A 20520-nucleotide genomic window follows, 5' to 3' on the forward strand; every position below is an offset into this window, starting at 1 on the left:
GATCCAGATCGGCAGCCCTGGGAGCCCTAAATGAGTGAGCGGGGCAGGTTGTGGGATGTGGCCTTTGCCAAGACATTAAGGACTTGAGGCCTGAAAATGCAGACAACTCAGGAGGTGATTTGCAGCAACCAGCCTGAGTGGAGGTAGGCCAATGCCAAGATACTGGTGTCACAGGGATCCTTGGAAAAAATGCTCAAATTGGGCCTTAAACCCCCAGTGCTACCAAGAATTGATTTTTCTTTCTTACAGCCATGAAAGATTTTGAGTATTGTCCTTAGGTGAGGCATGTCAATGTCTCTAAGCTGCTTTCTGAAAGATGGACTGCTTAGCTGCTCTAGAGAGCCAAAAACATCTGTATAGCCCCCACTTTAAAGCTAGGTTAAGGAATCCAGTTGCTGGATTTAAGAGTATTCAAACAGATGAGGCAGACACTTGTCCTTTTGTATGTCAAAGGAGGCCAAAGGAAATTGTCTTTGAATTTCACTGTGACCTCAGAATTTCTGTCCTGGGGAGAATAATAAGAGGGTCAGAACACCCCTTCCCTTTGCCAGAATGGTGGTCTGATGTTCCTTATAGGTAGCCTGGGGAGGACAAGATTATGAAGGGTCACCATTCCTCCCTCATCAATCCTGAGTGAGCAATGGCAATTCGAGGGCCAGGCCAAGGGCCGGAAGCAATCCGGGGCCAGGGTGGCAGCTCCACAATGCCTTCAGGAACCGGGTTCCTTCTGACTTTCTCCCCTGCTTCCCTTACCTAGCTTTTGTCCTAATGGTTGCTAGATGGCTGCTTTACTGTCTGGTTTTGTGTCTGCACTTCAGGCACAAAGAGAAAAGGGAGTGAAAGGCAAAAGGCAAGGCTCATGCCAGCTAAGCCTGCTCTTTTCTATTTTTTTAATTGTGGAAAAATAAACACAACATAAAATTTATCTTAGCCACTTTTAAGTGTATATTTCAGAGGTAAGTGCATTCACATTGTTGTGCAATCAATCTCCAGTCTCTTTTCAGCAAAAGGGAAACTCTGCACCTATTAAACAATAACTCCCCATTCTCCCTCTCCCAGTCCCTGGCAACCACCATTCTACTTTCTGTCTCTATGAATTTGACTACATTAGTACCTCATATCAGTGGAATCATACAATATTTGTCTTTCTGTGGCTGGCTTTTTTCAATTAGCATAATGTCCTCAAGGTTCATCCATGTTCTATCATGTGTCAGAATTTCCTTCCTTTTTAAGGCTGAATAATATTCCATTTTATTGATGGACACTTGCGTTGCTTCTACCTTTTGGCTATTGTGAATAATGCTGCTATGAATATGGATGTACAAATATCTCTGAGACACTAATTTCAATTCTTTTGGATACACCCAGAAGTAGAATTGTTGGATCCTATGGTAGTTCTATCTTTAGTTTTTTGAGGAACCACCATGATGTTTTCCATAGTGTTAACAATCTCCTTTAACAAAGGGCTTTCCCTGAAGCCCCAACCAGTGAATTTCACTTCCATCTCATTGGCCACATTAGATCATGTGACTGCCTCTGGGAGTCTGAGGAAGACTGTATTTTCAACTAGGCATAGAACAAACATTCCCTGACCTGAGGAGATTCCTGTGTGCTGGGATGGTCTAGCTGTTTGTGTCCAGGGCCAAATGTCTGAGTCACAGCTGAGCCTGTCCTACAGACACTCTGCCTATCCCCTGCCCACAGTGTTTGCCCTTTCTGGGGGGGTATCAGCACCCTATTAAGCCACTGCTTCCAGGAATGACAGCCAGTACTCATTTCCTTCCCTCCTGACTTGATCTCTCTAGCAATTATGATAAAAGTCTTCCCCCAGCCTCTGCCATAAACTGTATACTATACAGTTTATGCTATAAACTACCCTGTGCTGTTCCTTCACTGTCCATCATGGCTGAATTGTGCCTTCCCTGCCAGACTGTAAGTCCTCTGGGAGAGGACCTGTGTCACCACCTTGGGGCACAAAGCACAGGACTGACTCCTGGTGGAGGAAAGGAAAGCAAATTCCTCTAGATTAGTTCTAAGTCCTGCTGCGGCGCTCCTGGATCTCTCAGCTCAGGGGCACCTCTCCCTGGGATGCTTCTCCCCCAGCTCTTGAGGCCTACTCGGGGCTACTCATACTGAGAACTGTGAGGCCAGGCACAGGCTGGACAGAGCAGAGAGAAGCAGTGTGGATTGGAGGGGAGGCTGATGACCTTCAGGAACTCTGGACCAGATGGCCTGGACTTGATCCCTCCACTCTCTGCCCCATCCCTAGGAGCAGTCACACAGACACAGCCTCTATCAAACTTACATTCAGAAACACATGTGCACTTAGATGCAGAGAGTTACTCACAGGTGTTCACAAATACAGACACCCATGCCTCACTGCCACACACAAACACCCTACAATTAAGTTTGAATTCAGTACTTACATGCAAGGGGGCAAATCTTGGTTCCTCCACTCAATGGTTGGATATCCTTAAGTAAGTTACCTATTTCCTTGTGTCTTAATTTCCTTATTTGTGAAAATGAGGATAATAATAGCATTACCTCATTGCATTGCTGGAAAGATGAAATGAGATAAAATGGTAAAGAGCTTAAAATAGTGGCTGACATACAGAGATGAGCATGTATTCATGCATATTTCCTAAGCCCTCTCTCATATTGCTGCTGACACTTGGTGGCGGGTCTGGCCATAAGACAAATTGGAGTCCCTTTATTTCTCTCAGCCTCAGTTTTCTCACCTGTAAAATGGGGATAATATTATCTACATGGTCCAGCTGTTGTGAGGATTTAAAGAAGCCCCACATGGAAAGCTCTTACCCTCTACCCTGGCCCACAGAAGCTTGCTACACTTTAGCTGTTGCTGTCTGTAACTAATGGAGAACAGCTCAGAGAATAGGTGCAGGGGCCGGATATGCCAAGGCAGAGGCCTGACCCCCATCTCTCCCCAGGCTGGAGGTTCAAGCCTGACCCCCCCCTCCCATCTCCTCCCAGGCTGGAACTGGTTCCTATAAAGACAGAGCCCCAGGACATGGGGAGGGGGTTGGGGCGGTGTCAGAGCTGCTCCCCCTTTGGGGGCCTGGGGTAGCCACTAGCCTGGCATGGGGCTGGGGGCAGGGCTGGCCGGGTGGCCGAGGGTGGAAGGAAAAGTGGAAAACCAGCTAGGTGGAAATTACCCTGCGGTTGGCTCAGGCGCCCACGGCACACTGTATTTATAGAGAGCTCCCAGCAGCTCTCAATGCCTCACAGTCGAATTAACCCTTTCCAGGCCACGGTACCAGCCTGGTGGCGGAGAACACTGGACTGGGGGTCAGACAGCCAGATCCGAGCTCCGGCTCTGCTGCCAGCGGCCTGGAGGGGGAGCCGGGGTGGTCAGTGACCATTCACCTGTACCCCTAGCAGAAAATAAACTTCAGATCTTGGGAGGGTGGGACAGGGTGGGAGATGGGCAGAGATCAGACCAGCGCCCCTTTACTAGGGCCCCCGCGTGGGTCTGGACCCGGGTCACGGGCGAGTCCCGGCCGGGTGCCCTGCCCAGCGGGCGGGCTCAGGCCTCTGCCTCAAACCTTCGCCGCGGGGCCAATCCCGCCTCTGGGGCGCACCCGGGCCGCCTTTCCGGGCCTGCAGCTTCCTCCAGCCCGCCCCGCCCCTCGGACTCCCGGGGCCGCCCCCGGACCCCTTTCGCGCCCGGCCTCGCGGCGGCGGCGGCGGCGACTCGGCAGCGCTCCGCCGCGTCCCCGAGTCCCGGGAGTCAGGCGCGGCGCGGTGAGTGCTTGCGTGGCGGGCTCGGCGCGCGTCCGGGCGGCCTTTGTTTGCGGCCGAGCCCTGCCCCGGGCTGCCGGGCAGCGTGCCTGCTGCAGGGCTGCTAGAGCGGGCGATGAGCCCCCTCTCTCGCAGGGCGCCCCCACCCCAGCCCTCTCCCCGGGCCCGGGCTGGCCTCCGCGCGGGGAGCACGGTGGGCCCCGGCTCTGGGTCCCGGAGGCGGCAGGGGGCTACCAGAGTACAGCCCCGCCCCCAACCTTGCCTCCCCTCCCTGGCCGGCGGGGCCTGGGGCAGTGTGGGACCTGCCCTCCCCTGGGAAGCCGCTGGAGGAGGCTGGGCGGGTGGCTGTGATCGCGGAGGCCCTGGGTGTGCATGGGGAACAGAAGCAGATCTGTCATTGTGCTGATGATTCTGGAAAGCTTCACGAAGCCGCTAGCTGGAGCTAGGAGGGAAGTAAGAGTCTCCCGGAGTCCCTGCAGAGGAAAACACCCTAACCTGACCACTAGTTCTGAGGAAGGGGAGGTGCCAGGGAGAGGAGGGCGAGGGGCTGGATAGGGGATCCATTCTGCCTGGCCCAGAAGGATGGAGTGGGCGACTGGAGGGCTTCCACCGGCAGCAGTGGGCGCGAGGGGACAGATTCTGAGAAGGACGGGCAGGGACAGCTGGCCTGGGTGAAGGGATGCATAGTTGTTGGGGGGTGGGAGACAGAGCACGAGGAAGCAAGGGGTGGGGCCATTTGGGCTTGGGAAGTCTCAGGGAGATGGTGGGTGGGGTAGGATGGAGAGGGGGTGGAGGAAAGGTGGGGACCCAGGGTGGGGATACACTAGAGGGGAGGGGATTGAATCCCAGTGTCCCAGGTCCTCTATTGCTGCTTAGCTAGCGAATTGGCAGGTATGGGGGCCTAAGGCAGTGAAACGCCAGAAAAGGGGATTTCTTTCTAAGCCAAACCTCCCCTAATGACAAATGTGTATGGATGACTCAGATATGGGACCTATCATTGAGGAAAACGTTAAGCAAATAGAAAGGCAAAAACCATTGGGGAGTTGGGAGGGTTTGTTTGACTTAACTGAGAAAAACTATTTACCTTCAAATTGGATGTGGATAATTGTAAATGAGTCTGATTTCATCATTAAATGAAGGCCCTAGGTCCTTTTCTTACATGCTTGTCTTTAGCAGTTAGCTTCTATGTTAGAAAGTAGTGAAGCTGTTCTGTTTTTAAGAGAGTTCTTTATTTAGTTCAGCCTCCTCTCTGACTCCCTCTCGCCTCCCAGAAGTCCCTAGGAAATCTGATGCTGTGCAGCCTTCCTTGTAGTTTGGGGGCCTGCACACAGGTGGGTGCTTTTGGAGGCGGGGAGAAATTGAAGTCTAAACTTGAATTTTAATTCTAAACACGTCCAATGGGTTGGGCTGATCTGAGTGGCAGGGCTCTGAGGCTGTGGGGATGAGTGGTGGCTCATATTTCCAGCTCTTTTGGAAATGGGAATATTTTGGGTGAGTATATTCCCTGATATCTGGAGTTGCTGAGATTAAGCATTAACACTTACGTTAACCATTAAGCATGGAAATCTTTCTCCGCTGTATTACACATATCACAGTCTGACATCAGGACACTTGTGATGTCTGTGAAATTTTCCTTCATGACTTCAGATCAGCACAATGAACATCAGTTTTTGCACTAAGGACTTGTATAGCAAGGGGATTCTTGAGGGAGTGAGCTTTGCACTAAGTGGCTTCAGTGATGCTTGTATTGGTCCCATGACTGACTTTGGAATTCTTTTCTCTCTTCAATGACATCACTGGTGGTTTCTCCTGCCTGCTTTCAGTGAGCTTTCCAATTCATTCCAGACTCCTGTGTTCCAAGAAATCAGACAATCCAGCTTGTTAGAGATGGGAAGCCTACATTAAAGCAAGCCCAAGGATGAGAAGGGGTTCTGGGATTTGAGGACCGCTTTTCCTTCCTGTACTCAGCCCTCTGCACCTCTGTCTGGGCACCCAATGGAAGCAGGTTGGCTGAATGTCTGAGATACTCAGATGACTGATAGCTGGGTCAGGTGCTTGAATGTTTGTGGAAAGGACAGTTATAGAAGTGTTGTCCCTTCTGTAGAGCCTGTGTCCTTATTCTGCTGAGGTGGACTTCTGAAAGTTCCGGTGGGAATTCTTCTATCCTTAAATTGTAACCTTCTATGGAGTCGTCAATCTTCATTCTTTGGAGTAGGATTTGAGTTTGATGCTGAGCTGAGCAATACTGTTTGGGGTCAGAGACTGAGTATGATCATAGAGCTGTAAGTTGAGATTCCACAGCACCCAAAGAGACTCCTAGAAAGTGTTGTAGAACAAGTGTCTGGCTTATTGCAGGCGAGGCTGCTTCTTGGTTGGACATACAGGGCTTGTGCTATGTGAAGAAAAATGACCCAAATCCAAGCAGCCTCTGAGATCAACAGAGCCTGAACCCGTGGCCCTGAGTCATGGGGTCAGGGGAGGAGGAAGAAGGGCAGGCAGGATGATGTCACTGCCCATGAGCTTATCCTCTGAGTGGGTGGCCACTTCCATTGCTGTCCTTTTCCCACACCCCCAGGGCAGGAATGACTGGGAGGTCCACTGGCAAAAGAGGGAAGGCATAGTCAGGGCCTGCGGGAGGAGGGCAAAGAGGGTGGGAACCAGTCCATGTGATCTTTGAGAAATTTCTTTTGGTCTCATTGGCTCAGAATGGATCAAACATCTGGGAGAGGGCCATGTGTGCTTTATGTAACCCTTGCCTGCCAACCCCAGTCCTGCCGCCCCCGCAGTAAGAGATTCCAGATAGGCACATTGAATTTTCAGGTTTGGGGGGTGGAGCTGTGGTGGATGCAGTCCAATGAGGTAGGGTATCATTAGCTCCATTGTATAGATAGGTAAACTGAAGCCCAGAAAGAAGTCCCGTGCCCAAAGACATGCAGTTGGCAAATTCTGGGGCTGGGATGCTGTCTCACTCCAGAACTGGCTCTTTCTGCCACTCTGGAGGCAGACATAGTCTTTACCCCTCATTCTGGAGCCTGGTAAGATGTGCTAAGGGCCCCCACAGCAAGGCAGAGGATTCATCTGGGGAGCTGGGGAGAGGGCAGGCCTGACCTGGGTATCCCAGACTAGTTGTCCTTGTAGCCCAGTTGGAACCATGGCTGAGTTCTTACTCTTCGAGAGGCCTGGTCCTCAGCACAGTTGTGCATTTCAGGAGTCCCTCTTAAACCCTCCAGTTCTGACCAGTGCTCCCAGCCAGGTGCCCCCATTTTTCCTCATTCTCTTTGTGGTCCAGAGAATGAATGCCTCCTCCACACCCCTAATGCCTTTGGGCCTTTGGCCTTCCTGAGGCTTAGGGAGGGTATGTTGGAGGGAACCCACTGGGAGTGGGGTTTGAGAAACATCTTTTGTTGGGAGCCTTGGAGCAGGGAGAGATACTACCTCTGGGAGGCAGGGCTCTCAGGTCACCCTAAATCAGTGTAGGCTCCTAGGAACTGGGCCTTCCATGGGGGAGACACTGGAATGTATGCTTATGGGGATGGCCCTGTACTGGGGGATGTGGTGGCAGCAGGGGCAATAGGGGCTTGAGCCCACTGGGAGGAGGAAGGGAGAAAGGACCACCAGGGATGAGCCAGACACAGAGATGGAGCTGAATTGTGATTTGCTGCTTTGGAGCTTGGCTGCTGGTGGGGTCCTAGGAGCAAAGGGGGTCAGAGAAAGAGTACTGTTCCCAAGGACCTAGATGTATAGATGTATAGCCTGACAGAGGAGGCTTAGTGCAGAGGATCCCAGGAGGACTTTTCCCCATGCCCATGGCAATAATAACAAAAGTAGTAATAATCGTTACCACTGTTTGAGTGCTAGGGGCTTCAAGTCTGCTCTGTATGTTATTTTAATCTTACAGCAGTTCTGTGGGGTAGGGATTGTTACCCGCTTTTTAGGGATGTGGAATCAAATCTCAAAGAGGTTAAGTCATTTAAACTTGATCATGTGTCTAGCAAGGCTTCTGAGTTAGAATCTGAACCTAGGCCTGCCAGCTGTACCTGAGCTCAAACTGTACCCTGGGGCAGGCAAGGCAGTCTGATGATGCCATTTTACAGGTGAGGAATTGAGACCCAGGGCCACTTGTGAGCAGGCCCTTAGTCACCTCTCATGGTGACTGATGACTGAGTGTGGCAGCCTACACTCGTTTCTCTAGGCTCAGATTCCCATCTCTATGATGCGCATGGAAGTGGGCACTGGGCAGGTGAACTCCAAGGAGCCTTCAAGCTCTGAGGACTAGTGGCACCTGCTACACTCATGAGGAGGAATCCCTGGAGATCCAGAGGGGCTGGTGCGTAGGTGGAGAGAGGTCTGCAGCATTGTTTTGCCAGGGTGAACCTCTTTCAGGGTAGAAACCTAAAGAATGTGAAGGCAGGGAGGTGTTTAGGTAGAACACATCTGGAGTAAGTGAACCCTTCCTTGAGTGAAGTCTGGAAAGGCTTCTGGAAGGAATGGGGTTTCCAGACATGTCTAGGTAGGCACTTAACAGGACTCAGCAGAAGTTGAGTGAATGCAGATATATGTGTCACAGGCCTGCCAGGGCTTGACCTGGGATCTGCCCTCTGATTTGGTTTTATGCTGTCTCATGCCTTTCCTTCCTCTCTCCACTTCCCTCCTTTGAATCCTTTTCTTCTGGCCAGACCTCTTCTGAGCTAAGTGTAGCTTTCAATTTTTTCAGTCAATTTTTTTCAGGGTTCTGTGTTTCTGATGGGGTGTGTGTGTGTGGGTGTGGGTGTGTGTACCTCCCGTGTGCACCCATGTGCGTGTATAGCCTCTGCACACACTTCCAGTTCTGAGATGGTGTCACACTGCCTTGTCAAGTGGCTGTTGAACCCTGGAAGATGCAAATTCATTTTGTGGTGTCCCCTTAGCCAGAAGAGGGTGTGAGAGGGTGTGGAGCTTTATAGGATGTTTCATTTGTTACTATTACATTTCATTCAGTTAAGCTGAGTCCCTCACTCCAACTGCCATGATATATATTTTTTAATTATGCCCACAAAATACAAACAACATGAAGTTTACCATTTGAACCTTTTTTTCTTCTTTTTTGCCTCACCCCATGGCTTGTGGGATCTTAGTTCCCCAACCAGGGATCGAACCTGGGCCCTCGGCAGTGAAAGCATGTAGTCCTAACAACTTGACCCCCAGGGAATTCCCATTTTAACCATTTTTAAGTGAACAATTTGGTGGCATTAAGTGCATTCACAGTGTTATGTAACCATGCCACGATGTTATGTAATGATGCCATTTTTGAAGTACTGTTTTGACAGTACCTGGTGCATAGAAGGTGCTCAATAATTTTTTGGTGGATGAAGAAGAGAACAAATGAATTTATCTAAAAAGGTTGCCCTCCTCTCCCCACTCTTTGTTTCTTGTGTCATCAAGGTCCTCAGGGAGAGGACAGGAACAGGAAAGCCCTACAGCACTAGGGTCTGCCCCAGGATCAACGTCCATCCACTATTCAGGGCTTTGGGGTTACAAGTTTTCCTACTTGTGCTGCCACTCACCCAGCTGCCCATCTGTCTCATCCCCAAAGTGTCACTGCTTCTGGTGGGGGACCACTCAAGTGGGGAAGAACCAGAAAAACAGGCTCATTTGAAGAAGCTGGACTCTTCCTCAAGTGCTCAATTGACAATTAGTTCCAGGGTTTTGTCAGGGATTAAGGTCACCAATCTGTTCTTCCCATAATCTACCTTATTCCCCATAAAACTGGTTGTTTGCCCATCTTAGGTCTTCCAGCATTCATTTATCCATTCACACAACAAACATGATGCAGGTTTATAGCAAGTATTACGGGAATGGAGGGTCAAGCACTTCATGGAGGAGTGGGGAGGTTTAGTAGGACCTCATAGAGGAGGAGACATTTCAGCTGTCTGGCACAGCGGGCAGCAGCAGCAAAGTCACGGAGGAGCAAGCACCCACAGCATATTCTGGGAAGATGGAGACTCTGAGGAGAGCCAGTCAGGAGATGAGGCAAGGGAGGTGTTCAGGGGTCGGTTAGGGACCCTGGATTGATTCTGTACACAGTGGGAAACTGGAATGCTGTGACCCACACCTTCCCCCTCCCCTGCCCCCACTGTCTACCCCAGTTGTCCTGAAATATCCCTGATAGCTTCTCAGAGATCTTACCTCCAAATTCACTCAGCAATCCTAGGGGCCAGAAGACAAATCCATTTAAAGCAGATTATCACCTCCCCTCCTGGCCTGAACTTTGGTTCCTTCTTAACAGTTTCTGTCCCTTCTTTCCTTGATACAGAAGCAAAATAGATGCTGCGCAGACCTTTCTCTGCCTTCACTAGTCAGTCTTGATACTCTTATTTTGTTCCTCATCCTTCTTCTAGAGTGCCCCTCTCTCGTTCTAGGTTGGCTCCTTGTGATAACAGGGCTCCACTTTCCTGCAGGGAACCCAGTCCATTTGGTGCTGATGGGGCTGATCCCCAGCCTCAGGCCTCAGCGTGTGACCAGACCCAGCTAACTGGAGAATGCCTGCCCTGCCCCCACTCAGTGATTTGCTTGGGAATAGCCTGTGAGCCAAGCCACACCCAATCAGAGACCTCCCAGGGCTTTGCTGCCGGCGCTCTCAGAAAACACTCTTTCTTGCTGAGGTTGCTAAGAAGGATGTGGTCTGGGGCTGTTGGCAATGAATCTATCAGCTAGCAATAACCTAAAGAATTGATCCAAACAAATACAGAGGCAGAGGTGAAGGCAGGAGGGATACTGAGCCCCGAAAACAACATTTCAGCCCTTATGCCTGAAGCAAGCTGAACTAGACTGCCCAGATACATGAGTAATCTTTTTTTTTCCTTAAGCCAGTTTGAGCCAGGTTTCTATTATCTACAACCGAATCAGTCCTTGAATATACGTTCGTTCGTGTATTTAGCTATTCACTTAACTCTTCACTGAGTGCCTGTTAGGCAGGCAATGGGGACAGAGAGAGGACTAAGCTGTCTCTGTCCTCAAGGAGCCTGCATTACAATAGGGGAGTGCACAGAAATCACTGCGGAGGTACCTCAGAGACATGATAACCTTAAAGGTGAACGCTTAAAATTGACCTGAAGCTCCCCAGGTGGTCAGGCTGGGAAAGGCCATTCCAGGCACTGGGAGAAACCCAGGCAAAAGCAGTGAGGTAGGAAGCAGCATGGGAGGCTGGAGGAATGCAGGCCCTTCCATGTGGGCGGACAGGAGAAGTAAGATGGTGGTCACAGGAGGAGGAGAAGCTAAAGGGCAAGCCAGGGCTGGAACAGGAGGTCATGTTTGGATTTAGCTTGTAGGTGATAAGAAAGAAAGGGTTTTAAGTAGAGGAGTAATATTGTTGCCATAGGTAGGCCCAACCTTTGATTAATTGATGCATATGTAATGTTAATCTTGCAGATAGAGGTTTGAATTTTAAAGGATGCCGTTTTAAAAGGGCAATGGTTTACTCAAAATAAGAGCTGATGGCAGAATTTCGGGCATCAAAGAATTTTTTCTCTAGATCGTGTCCTCCCGGAGATGCTCAAAATACCCTGCTCAGCCTGTGTGTGGACCTAGTGCTGGTTCTGGATGTAGAATCGAGTCAGGCAGGGGTCAGCAAATTTCTTCTGTGAAGGTCCAGATAGCAAATGTTTTAGGTTTTGCAGGCCCTCCCATATCTGCCACAAGTGCTTGAATCTGCCCTTACAGCAGGAAAGCAGCCAGAGACAGTGCATAAATGCATGAGCAGAGCTGTGTTCCAATAGAACTTTATTTATGGACACTCGGAACTGAATTGCATATAATTTTCATGAATCACATGTTTTTTTTTCCAACCATTAGAAATGTAAAAACCATTCTTAGCTTCTGGGCTATACAAAAACAAGCAGCAAAAGATTTGGCCCAGGGGCCATAGTTGACAGGGACTGGTTTACAGAAACACTAGCTCCATTCTCAAAGACACCCAGGCAGCAGCAAAAATGGAAAACAACAGGGAACTGATACATTAATTATGGTGCATCTATGTAATGGAATAGCATACTGCCTCTCAAAAGAAGGTGTACTTACATGGAAATAAACCCATGACATAGGTCATGTGAATAAAGAATATTGTGAGTTATATGACCTAATTTCTATATTAATAAATGGTCCCATGGTCCCAGATCTAGTCACCTACCTCTCACTCCATCTCCTATATTTCAGTGCAGGCCCTTCCTTCTCTGGCACTGAACCCCCTGGAACTTGCTCCTAGGGCCTCTCCTTAATTCTCTCTACTATTTTTTCCTAGATGATTTCATCCACTCCCATGGCTTTAAATATCATTTATATGCTGGCAACTCCCAGATTTACTTCTCCAAGTCCACACCTCTCATCTGAGCTCCAAACTTAAACCCAACTGTCTCCTAAATATCTGTGTTCCAATGACTCACTGGCATCTCCCTCTTAACATGTCCCTCTTCAAACTCTTGATTTCTCCCCCAAACCTGTTCCTCCCCAGACCTTCCCACTTCGTAAAGGCACCATCTTCCACCCCCTCTGATCAAGCCAGAAACCTGATTTCTCACACCCTTACAATCCATCACCAAGAACAGCCATCCCTGACCCCAAGATATATCTCAAGGGTCTGCAAACTACAGCCCCAGAACCAAATCCAGCTCACCACCTGCTTTTGTTCAGTTCACCAGTTAAGACAAGGTTTACCTTTTTAAATGGTTAGAAAATCAAAAGAAGAAGACTATTTCATGACACATGGAAATCACATGAAATTCAAATTTCAGTATCCGTAAATAAAGTTTCATTGGCACACAGCCACACTTCATTCATTCACATATTGTCTGTGGCTGCTTTTCCACTACAACAGTAGAACTGAGTAGTCGCAATAGTCACAAAGCCTAAACTATTTACTTTCTGGCCCTTTACAGAAAAAGTTTGGCAACCTGATATATCTTAACTCTCTCTATTCCCCTCCACCTCTGCTTCTCTCTCTGGTCTGCCAAGTCGCCATCATCTCTTGCCTGCATGACTACAAAAGCCTCCTCACCGGTCCCCCACTTTCTCTCTTGTCCCCCAACCCAGTTCTATACTCCCATCTAGACTCTACACAGCAACCAGAAAAACTGCTGTAAAAACAAAAGTGCATCATGTCATCACTTTCAATATCTAATCAGCTCCTCCATGGCATACAGGGCCCTGCCTGGTCCAGCCCTGCCCACCTCCCCTGCCTCACCTCCTCCCACTGACCTCTCATCAGGGTCTCTTACAATGAGACCCTCTTCCCTACCTCACAGGGTTTTTGCAAACACAGTTCCTTCTTCCTGGATGACATCCTGAGGGTCACCTTGGCAGAAAAGCTGGGTTAGAGGTCTGCCACTCTAAGGATGTCCCTGTTCTGCGTTGCAGGTTGTTTACCTCGTGTCATACTGGGACCTCCCTGAGCAGGAACCACGTCTGCTTTATTTACTATTGGATCCTTAGTTCTACCAAAGGCTTGGCACATAATGAGTGTTCAAAGCACTGTTCAATGAATGAATGAATGAATGAATGCCTGTGTGTTTAGATAGAGAGATGGATGGATGAATGTTTGTATATAGAAAATGGGTCTGGAAGTGTGATAGTGAACCCAACGCTGGGGCATGGGGACGAAGGTAAAGGTCTACTTCCACCTTCTAGTTGATGTACTTCTGTAACTTTGACAAACATGTAATTCTTTTGTATTAACAAATGAAAAAGGAAAACAGCAACATAAAGATTTATGTGGGTTTTAGACCAGGCTCTGTCACTGACTTGCTAGGCTCCCTAGAGCAAGCCCATTGCCTCTCAGGGTCTTCATCTCCTTAAGCCTCAAAGGAAGTTCCTCGCCTCCTTCCTGTGCTATGACCACGATCACATGCTAGGCTGGTGTAGTCACGAGAAGCTTCATGGAAGGAGTGAGCCCTGGTGTTTTATTTATTTATTTATTTATTTATTTTTGCAGTACGCGGGCCTCTCACTGTTGTGGCCTCTCCCGTTGCGGAGCACAGGCTCCGGACGCGCAGGCTCAGCGGCCATGGCTCACGGGCCCAGCCGCTCCGCGGCATGTGGGATCTTCCCGGACCAGGGCACGAACCCGTGTCCCCTGCATCGGCAGGCGGACTCTCAACCACTGCGCCACCAGGGAAGCCCAGCCCTGGTGTTTTAGAAGATAACTCTGGAGTTGGAGATAGAGGTTCAAATCCAGACTCTGCCACTTCCTAGCCATGCGACTTTGGGAAAACATCCTCTCTGAGTCTCCGTTTGCTCATTTGTGCAATAGGAATTTAAACTCTACCCTCATAGGATGATTATAGGACTCAACTGAGCAAAATTATCTAAACTGTCCTAGTTAGTATAGGTGCTCCTTAAATGGAGTCTGAGGAAAGAGTCGAGGGGATCTCCAGAGTTCCCTGGAAATCCTGTTGCCTTCCTTTTTCCTGATAATGAGTCAGTTTGGGCCTTTGGGGTTCAAGGCTGTCCACTGGGCACTGCTCCCCACCCCCGTGATCCCACCCAAGAGAAAAAATCAATTCTTCCTCTCCAAGTGATTTCTGTGTGAGTCAAGACAGCAGTGTGTCATCAGCGCCAGCCCAGCAGAGTGGGGCTGGCATCCTCAGCTTGCTTCCCTTATGGCTTATAGGAAGAACAAGGAAGAGGGAGAACAGGACAGAGCAGAGCCCCTGGCCTCCCCAAGCCAGACCATCCCCACTGAGGCACCCTCTCCACACTGAAGTCAGGGCATCAGAACCAGAGGAGGCAAAACACCTCTCACACCTTCCCTGAATTTTTCAAAAGAGGATGGAAGAGATGTGGATCTGCAGCAATGTGAGCAGATGACTTCTGGTTGTTGGCCACAGATTTGACAGTCTATTATTTTGGGTTGTTTTGGTGAAAAATGTGGCACGGCTGCCCAGTATGACCTCTACCAGGGAGAGGAAGATCCAATACTTGCAGGGCTGTTATAAGGGAGGGGGCAGACTTGTTCTGCATGGTCCAAGGGGTCGAATGAGGAATGATATGGGCTGACAGACTTTGGCTCAGTAAAAGGTAGAGCTTTCCACCAATGAGAGCTGCTCAAAAGCCAGTGGCTTTCTTTGGGAGGTAGTGGGTAGCCATCACTAGAGGGAGCAAACAGAGGTTGTGGGAGTGGCCAGAGAAAGGTTCCCCGTTCTGCGATCTGACCATTAACTTCTGCATCTTCTTCAGAATTTGTTTGGGTGGGGGGGGCCTCTTCTCATTCCATGAGCTCCCTCAGTGATCCCAACTTTGGCTTCCATGAATAGCTCCCCCATCCTGTTCTGAGTTCCAGCTCTGTGTGTCCAGGAATCCATCAGACATTTTGTCATGGATGATCCATTCCAAGCCCAATCAGAATTGTTCTTCCCCCTCATTTCCAGGTCTCCCCACCTTCTATGTGTGACACACGCACCCATTGGTTGAAGCCTTCAGTACGTCCTTGGCTCTTTCAGCCCCTCGCATACAAAATCCCTAAGACCAGTCATGTCTACCCTTGAAATATCTCCTAAGCTGTGCCCAGGTATCATTAAGTGACTCTGATGAGATAGTGTTCAGTTCACGTTTTGAAACACCTATTCTTTTTTTTTTTTTTTTTTTTTAAGTCGCTCTGTGGCATGTGGGACCCTCCTGGACTGGGGCACGAACCTGTGTCCCCTGCATTGGCAGGCGGACTCCCAACCACTGTGCCACCAGGGAAGCCCTGAAACACCTATTCTAGATGTGGTTTCCTTTTGCTGCTCTGAGAAGTAGCAATTTTCACGGGTTGGGAAGAGGGGGAAGAGAAGGCGGGAGAGGAAGGGAGGGATGAGTCCCTAAATTAGTCACTTCAGATGCTGTAAGAAAGACCCAGAATAACGGTGATGCTAGAATAGATGCTTATTCTCACCCAAGTGACAGTCCGGGTATGTCCAGGGCTGCAGCCGCTCAGGGGCCTTCTGTCCTGCTATTCTGCAGTCCCCAGGGTGTTGCCTTTGGCAGCATGGTCCTAGATGGCTCACCACATCTGTGTTCCAGCCAGTGAGAAGGGGGAGAAGAAGAGAGAGGGTATGCTCCTTCTCTTTAAAGGCATGCCCCAGAAGTTGTACACATCAGTTCCTCCCACATCCTATTAACCAGAAAGTGATCACATGGCTGCTGCAAGGCAGGCTGGGATCTGTAGTCTTTAGCCAAGAGGCTCTGTGCCTAACAAAATATTCTACAGAAGAGGAAGAGAATAGATGTAAGGGGAACACTAGTGGTTTCTACCACAGTCATTTTGTACATTTCAGCGTGACCCGCATGGCAGTTAATTGGCTAGACCTTAAGGATAGGGTACATGAAGGCTTAACGTACTAATGAAGTTCCATTAACATCCAGTAAAGCATTTTTTCTTTTATAGATGGGAACATTGAGCTCAGAGAGGGGAAATCACCTATTAAGACTGCACAGCAAAGTGTCAGAACTGGGACTAGAACCCAAACTTTGGGCTCACTTTTTACTGTTTCAAAGAGATCTGGCTGAGAGGCAGACAAGCAGTGCCAGGAGGACAGGTCTCTTGGGGCTGGGGAGAGACCACCTTTCCCAGCCTGTCTACCTGCGGAGCTGCTCATCATTTGTCAGCACTCACCTTTAGGGTTATCATATCTCTGAGGTGCCTCCAAATAGCCCTCACTGTATCTTAAACAGCACTCTTGATGGAACTGCGGTGATTTCTGTGCACTTCCCTATTGATGCAAGACAGATGGAGCTTAGTCCTCTCTGTTCCCAGTGCCTGCCTACCAGGCACTTGGTGAATAGTTAAGTGAATAACTAAATACACAAATGAATGTATATTCAAGGACTCCTTCAATTGCAGGTAATAGAAACTTAGCTTAAACTGGCCTGAGGGGGGAAAAAAATGATTGGCTCAAGTATCTGGGCAGTCTAGGTGTGCAGCTTGCTTCAGGCATAGCTGGATCCAGGGGCTTAACTGCTGTTTTCAGAAGCTGTGCTTCTATGCTGGCTAGCAAAGATTGACACTCATTATGTGGCTTGACCCTTCTTGCCCTCTCTGTGGGAAATGTTGTCCAAGCAGGCCCTGCAGGAATTGGGAAGAGGCAGGGGGTTAAGAGAATATGGGGTGCTATTGGTGGTCATGGTAGGGGCAAGGAGTTCCTCTTGGATATCCCCAGGTCCAGGGCATCTTGGTAAAGAGCCCAGCCTCAGCCCTTGATTTTTGGTTTTGGCTTTATAGGGGTACATCTTGGGTCATCTCCTGGGAGCTTCCCTGTGGCTCCACCTCTGCTGAGGTTGGATGCACTTACTGTACCCTCAGGCCAAGGGTGGCCTGGCCCCCTCACTCCTGCTCCTCTGGGAAAGCCAAGGCACCCTGTGGTCTTTCCTGGAAGGGTTCCGTGGAGTTCCTACATTTGGCTGCAACTGGGGTAGACGGGGTTGGGGAGGCGGGGAAGGAGGAGGAAGAGGAAGAACCGTCTGCTGACTCACTGGGAGGGGCGGTACATGCTGACTCCAGGGCAGGTCCTGCCTGGGGATGACAATTCCCCTTTGTAGAAAAGCTGGGCAACATGGTATGAATGCAGCGTGAGGTCTGTGTGTCTCCATGGGGCTCTGCATACTAGGCAGCCCATCTGTCCCACTGGTCACAGGCCATGCTCTCATTCCCTGGCAACATCTTGTCTCTGAGATGTGTTTCTCCCTCCTGCCTTCAGCTCTGGGAGCCCAGCTATTGGGGTGGGAGTCTCTTGGTGTCCTCGATTCTGGTCTGTCAAGGGCTTCTCCCCAGGGAAAGCATGAGGGTGGGAACTTCCCTGAGTCCAGAGTCTAGGAAAGGAGTTGAAGGGAGCAAATCCAATGCCCAGCCCTGGGAAACTCTCATCCTCCCTCTGGAGGGAAGGACAGCTCGGCCCTTGGGGAACCTGGTAGGTCTGGTCGGAAGAGAGGTGCTCCCTGACCTCCCCACATTCGTGGAGGTGGCAGGCAGTCCCAAGTGACCCTGGCAAGTACAACCCAGTGGCAGGAATTGGCCTGATGGATGAAGGAGAAGTCATGAGAAAAGTCTTGAGTGCCAGGCAGAGGCGTGTGGGTTTACTCCCGCGGTAAATAGGGAACCATGAGAGGTGCCTGTGGGGGAAGGATGTGAGCAGATTCCTGCCTCAGGTCCTAAGAGGAGACATGTAAAATGTGGGGTTGTCAGGGGTGGACTGGAGGGTCCCAGGAGGATCACAGTAGTGCTGGTCGCACAGGTCAGGGTGGGAGACGGTGTGCATATGGGCCGCAGTGGGAAGGGTGAGGGAGGCCCAGGAAGGACAGGCCTTGGTTCTGTCTGGGGGGTGAAAGAAAGGAAGGGAGACTTGGCATCTGGGGGCTTCTTAACCTTAGTCCCTGTGATTCCTTCAGTAGGCAGGCAAGCATGGCAGGCCGCTGCCTGCCAGCACTTCCTCTGGGCCGTGGTGGCCCTTGTAGGCAGGATGTGGTGCCCGCCAAGGGTGACTTTATGAATGGAGTGCAAAGGCTGCTGACTCAGCAGGCGTCCGCCAGGTTTGGACCGGAAGTGGCTGCTCAGGGCTTCCCCGCCGCGGACAGCTGGGGGTGGAGGATGTGCTGGGCAGGATGCACCCGGCTTGGCTAAGGGACTCCCTCAGCTCAGCTGCTGGGTGTGTGGGGGGGTGGGGTGGGGAGTGGGGTGCTAGGTTGGGATTGGGAGGGTTGAGGCTAGGTGCCTGTGACTGAAATTGATGCTAATGGCTGTTGATGACATTTGCTCCCTGGAAGGGCAGAGAGGTGTGTCAGGAGGTGGGGGACTCAAACCCTTCTCATCTGTGCTCTCTGGCAAATTACATCACACTAACGAAGTCCCCTCCCTTATCTGGGCTTTAATATTTTTCTTCTTGCAGAGTGGGACCAAGTCAGGCAGCCCAGCTCCCTGGGTGGTTTGGAGAATGTGAAACCTTTTATAGTTTTGTGAAATCGTGTGGGATAGCATGAATCGACCCTGGTGACGTGGTTTGGTCAGGAGGTGGCACGAACAATCAGGCAGCAGCTGCGGGACACAGGGAGAAGGTGGACAGCTTGGTGGGGCTGGGGGAGGGCAGGAGGGCAGCCAGGACCAGGAATAGGGCTGGACCCAGGGAGGTCTGGGCCTCCCTGGCTCAGTTCTGACGTGTAGTCACAGAAATACCTCACTCAGTCCTGACTCCGCTTGGGGGATCAGCCCCAGTCCAGGCCTCGTCCATTTCTGATCGGACTTGGGCACTCAGTACACACAGGTTAAACTAGCCAGTGTCCTTTCCCTTCAGCCTCGTACTCATATAACAGGCTGCCTTCTAGAAGTCTCACCTAGAAGTTCCTGCACAAACACTGCTCACTGTACATGCCCTACACTGAACATTTCCACATTCTCTGTCTCCATGAGTGCCTCACCTGGTCACTGGGCTCAAAACCATGGACACCCTGACTGCTCCCTCTCTCTCTCCCCTGTCCTACCATGCTGTCGCTTTCCCCCAGACCTGCTTTGTCTCTTCTGTCTAGCTCTTCTCATTTATCCTGCACACGCTGTCAGAGTAATCTTTAGGAACCACAGCTCTGACCATATCCTTTCCTCTATTCCAGAACCTTCAGTGGCTCCCAGCTGCCTTTAGGATAAAATTCCAACCTCTTAGCCAATCTCTAAGTCTTATTCTCCCCTACCAGCTGTTGTCTTGAGCCAAACCAATCCGTGTACATCCTTGGCCTGAGCAGGCAGACTTGCCTTTACTAGCTGCCTTGCCTCTCCTTCCTTTTGTTTGCATAGCAACATCTTAGAAGGGGTGGGTCCCAGATGCCCCCTGCCCTGCTCCCCTGATCCAGCCTCCCCAGTGACTCACTTCCCTCCTGCCAGCATCTCTCAAAATATCCCTCAGCAGGGAGCCTTGTGCGGGTATAGGAGGGAGGACCTCCCAGCTGGCAGTTGTAGCCTTTCACCAAGCTGGTCCAGGGGAGATGAGGTGAGAGAGGGCCTGGGGAGGACATTTTGAGACAAAGGCCTCACTTCCTCTTCCTCACAGGCAGGGGCAGCCTTCCACCACGGAGAGCCCAGCTGTCAGCTGCTTCACGGGAAGATGCTGTGTGGACCAGGCAGCACGGGTATGCGTGTGGCCACTGCCCTGAGAGTGCTGTGGTTCTGCCTCACAGGTGAGGGGAGCAGAATGGGGCCTGGAGGTGGGGGAGGAGGGGACCATTCCCACCAAGCCTCTCTGTCTAGCAGGGCTGGGGAGGTTTTGGCTAACCTCCTCCCAATCTCCTCTCTGCCCTGTCCACCTCATTCCTACCTCTGGGATCCAACAGGCAACTTACTTTACATTTTTTAGACTCTGTTTTCTCTTCTGTAAAATGGTAATGTGAGCACTAAATGTGATAATGCTGTTTCTCAAACAAACTTTATGTGTGCTTCCTCCCCAGGGCCTTTGCACATACTGTTCCCTCTGCCTGAAACTTTCTGCCCCTGAATGTCTGCATGACTTGATCCCTTATTTCATTCAGGCCTTTGCTCAAATGCCACCTTCCCCAGGCTTTCCTGGCTACCTTGTATAAAATAGCTCATCTTCCCTCCTTTTCTCTGACCTTACTTCATGCTTCTTCTCAACATTTATCTCCACCTGACATATGTTTGCTTGCTTATTGCCTACTCTGCTCAAAGAGCAGGATGTATCCCCAGGACCAAGATTGATGCCAGCCACATAGCAGGTGTGTAAATCTTCCCACACAGTTCTTGGCACAGAGTTAGCATTC

General features: G+C 50.4%; 1 protein-coding gene across 2 annotated transcripts in view; it reads left to right on the forward strand.

Moving 5' to 3' along the window:
* The first annotated feature begins 3596 nt into the window (after positions 1–3596).
* Positions 3597–20520, forward strand: part of CD276 (CD276 molecule) — a 30548-nt gene continuing 13624 nt past the window's right edge. Inside the window, exons 1-3 of one of the 2 annotated variants that reach the window (XM_067029332.1) lie at positions 3652–3762; positions 18648–18813; positions 19797–19923. In XM_067029332.1, coding sequence (XP_066885433.1) covers positions 19851–19923 — 73 coding nt within the window. In that variant the 5' untranslated portion in view covers positions 3652–3762; positions 18648–18813; positions 19797–19850. Of the gene's footprint in view, positions 3763–18647; positions 18814–19796; positions 19924–20520 lie in introns of both variants that reach the window. The other variant, XM_067029331.1, reaches the window with a different exon arrangement.

Source organism: Kogia breviceps, chromosome 3 (genome assembly GCF_026419965.1).
Source record: "Kogia breviceps isolate mKogBre1 chromosome 3, mKogBre1 haplotype 1, whole genome shotgun sequence".
NCBI lineage: Eukaryota > Metazoa > Chordata > Mammalia > Artiodactyla > Physeteridae > Kogia > Kogia breviceps.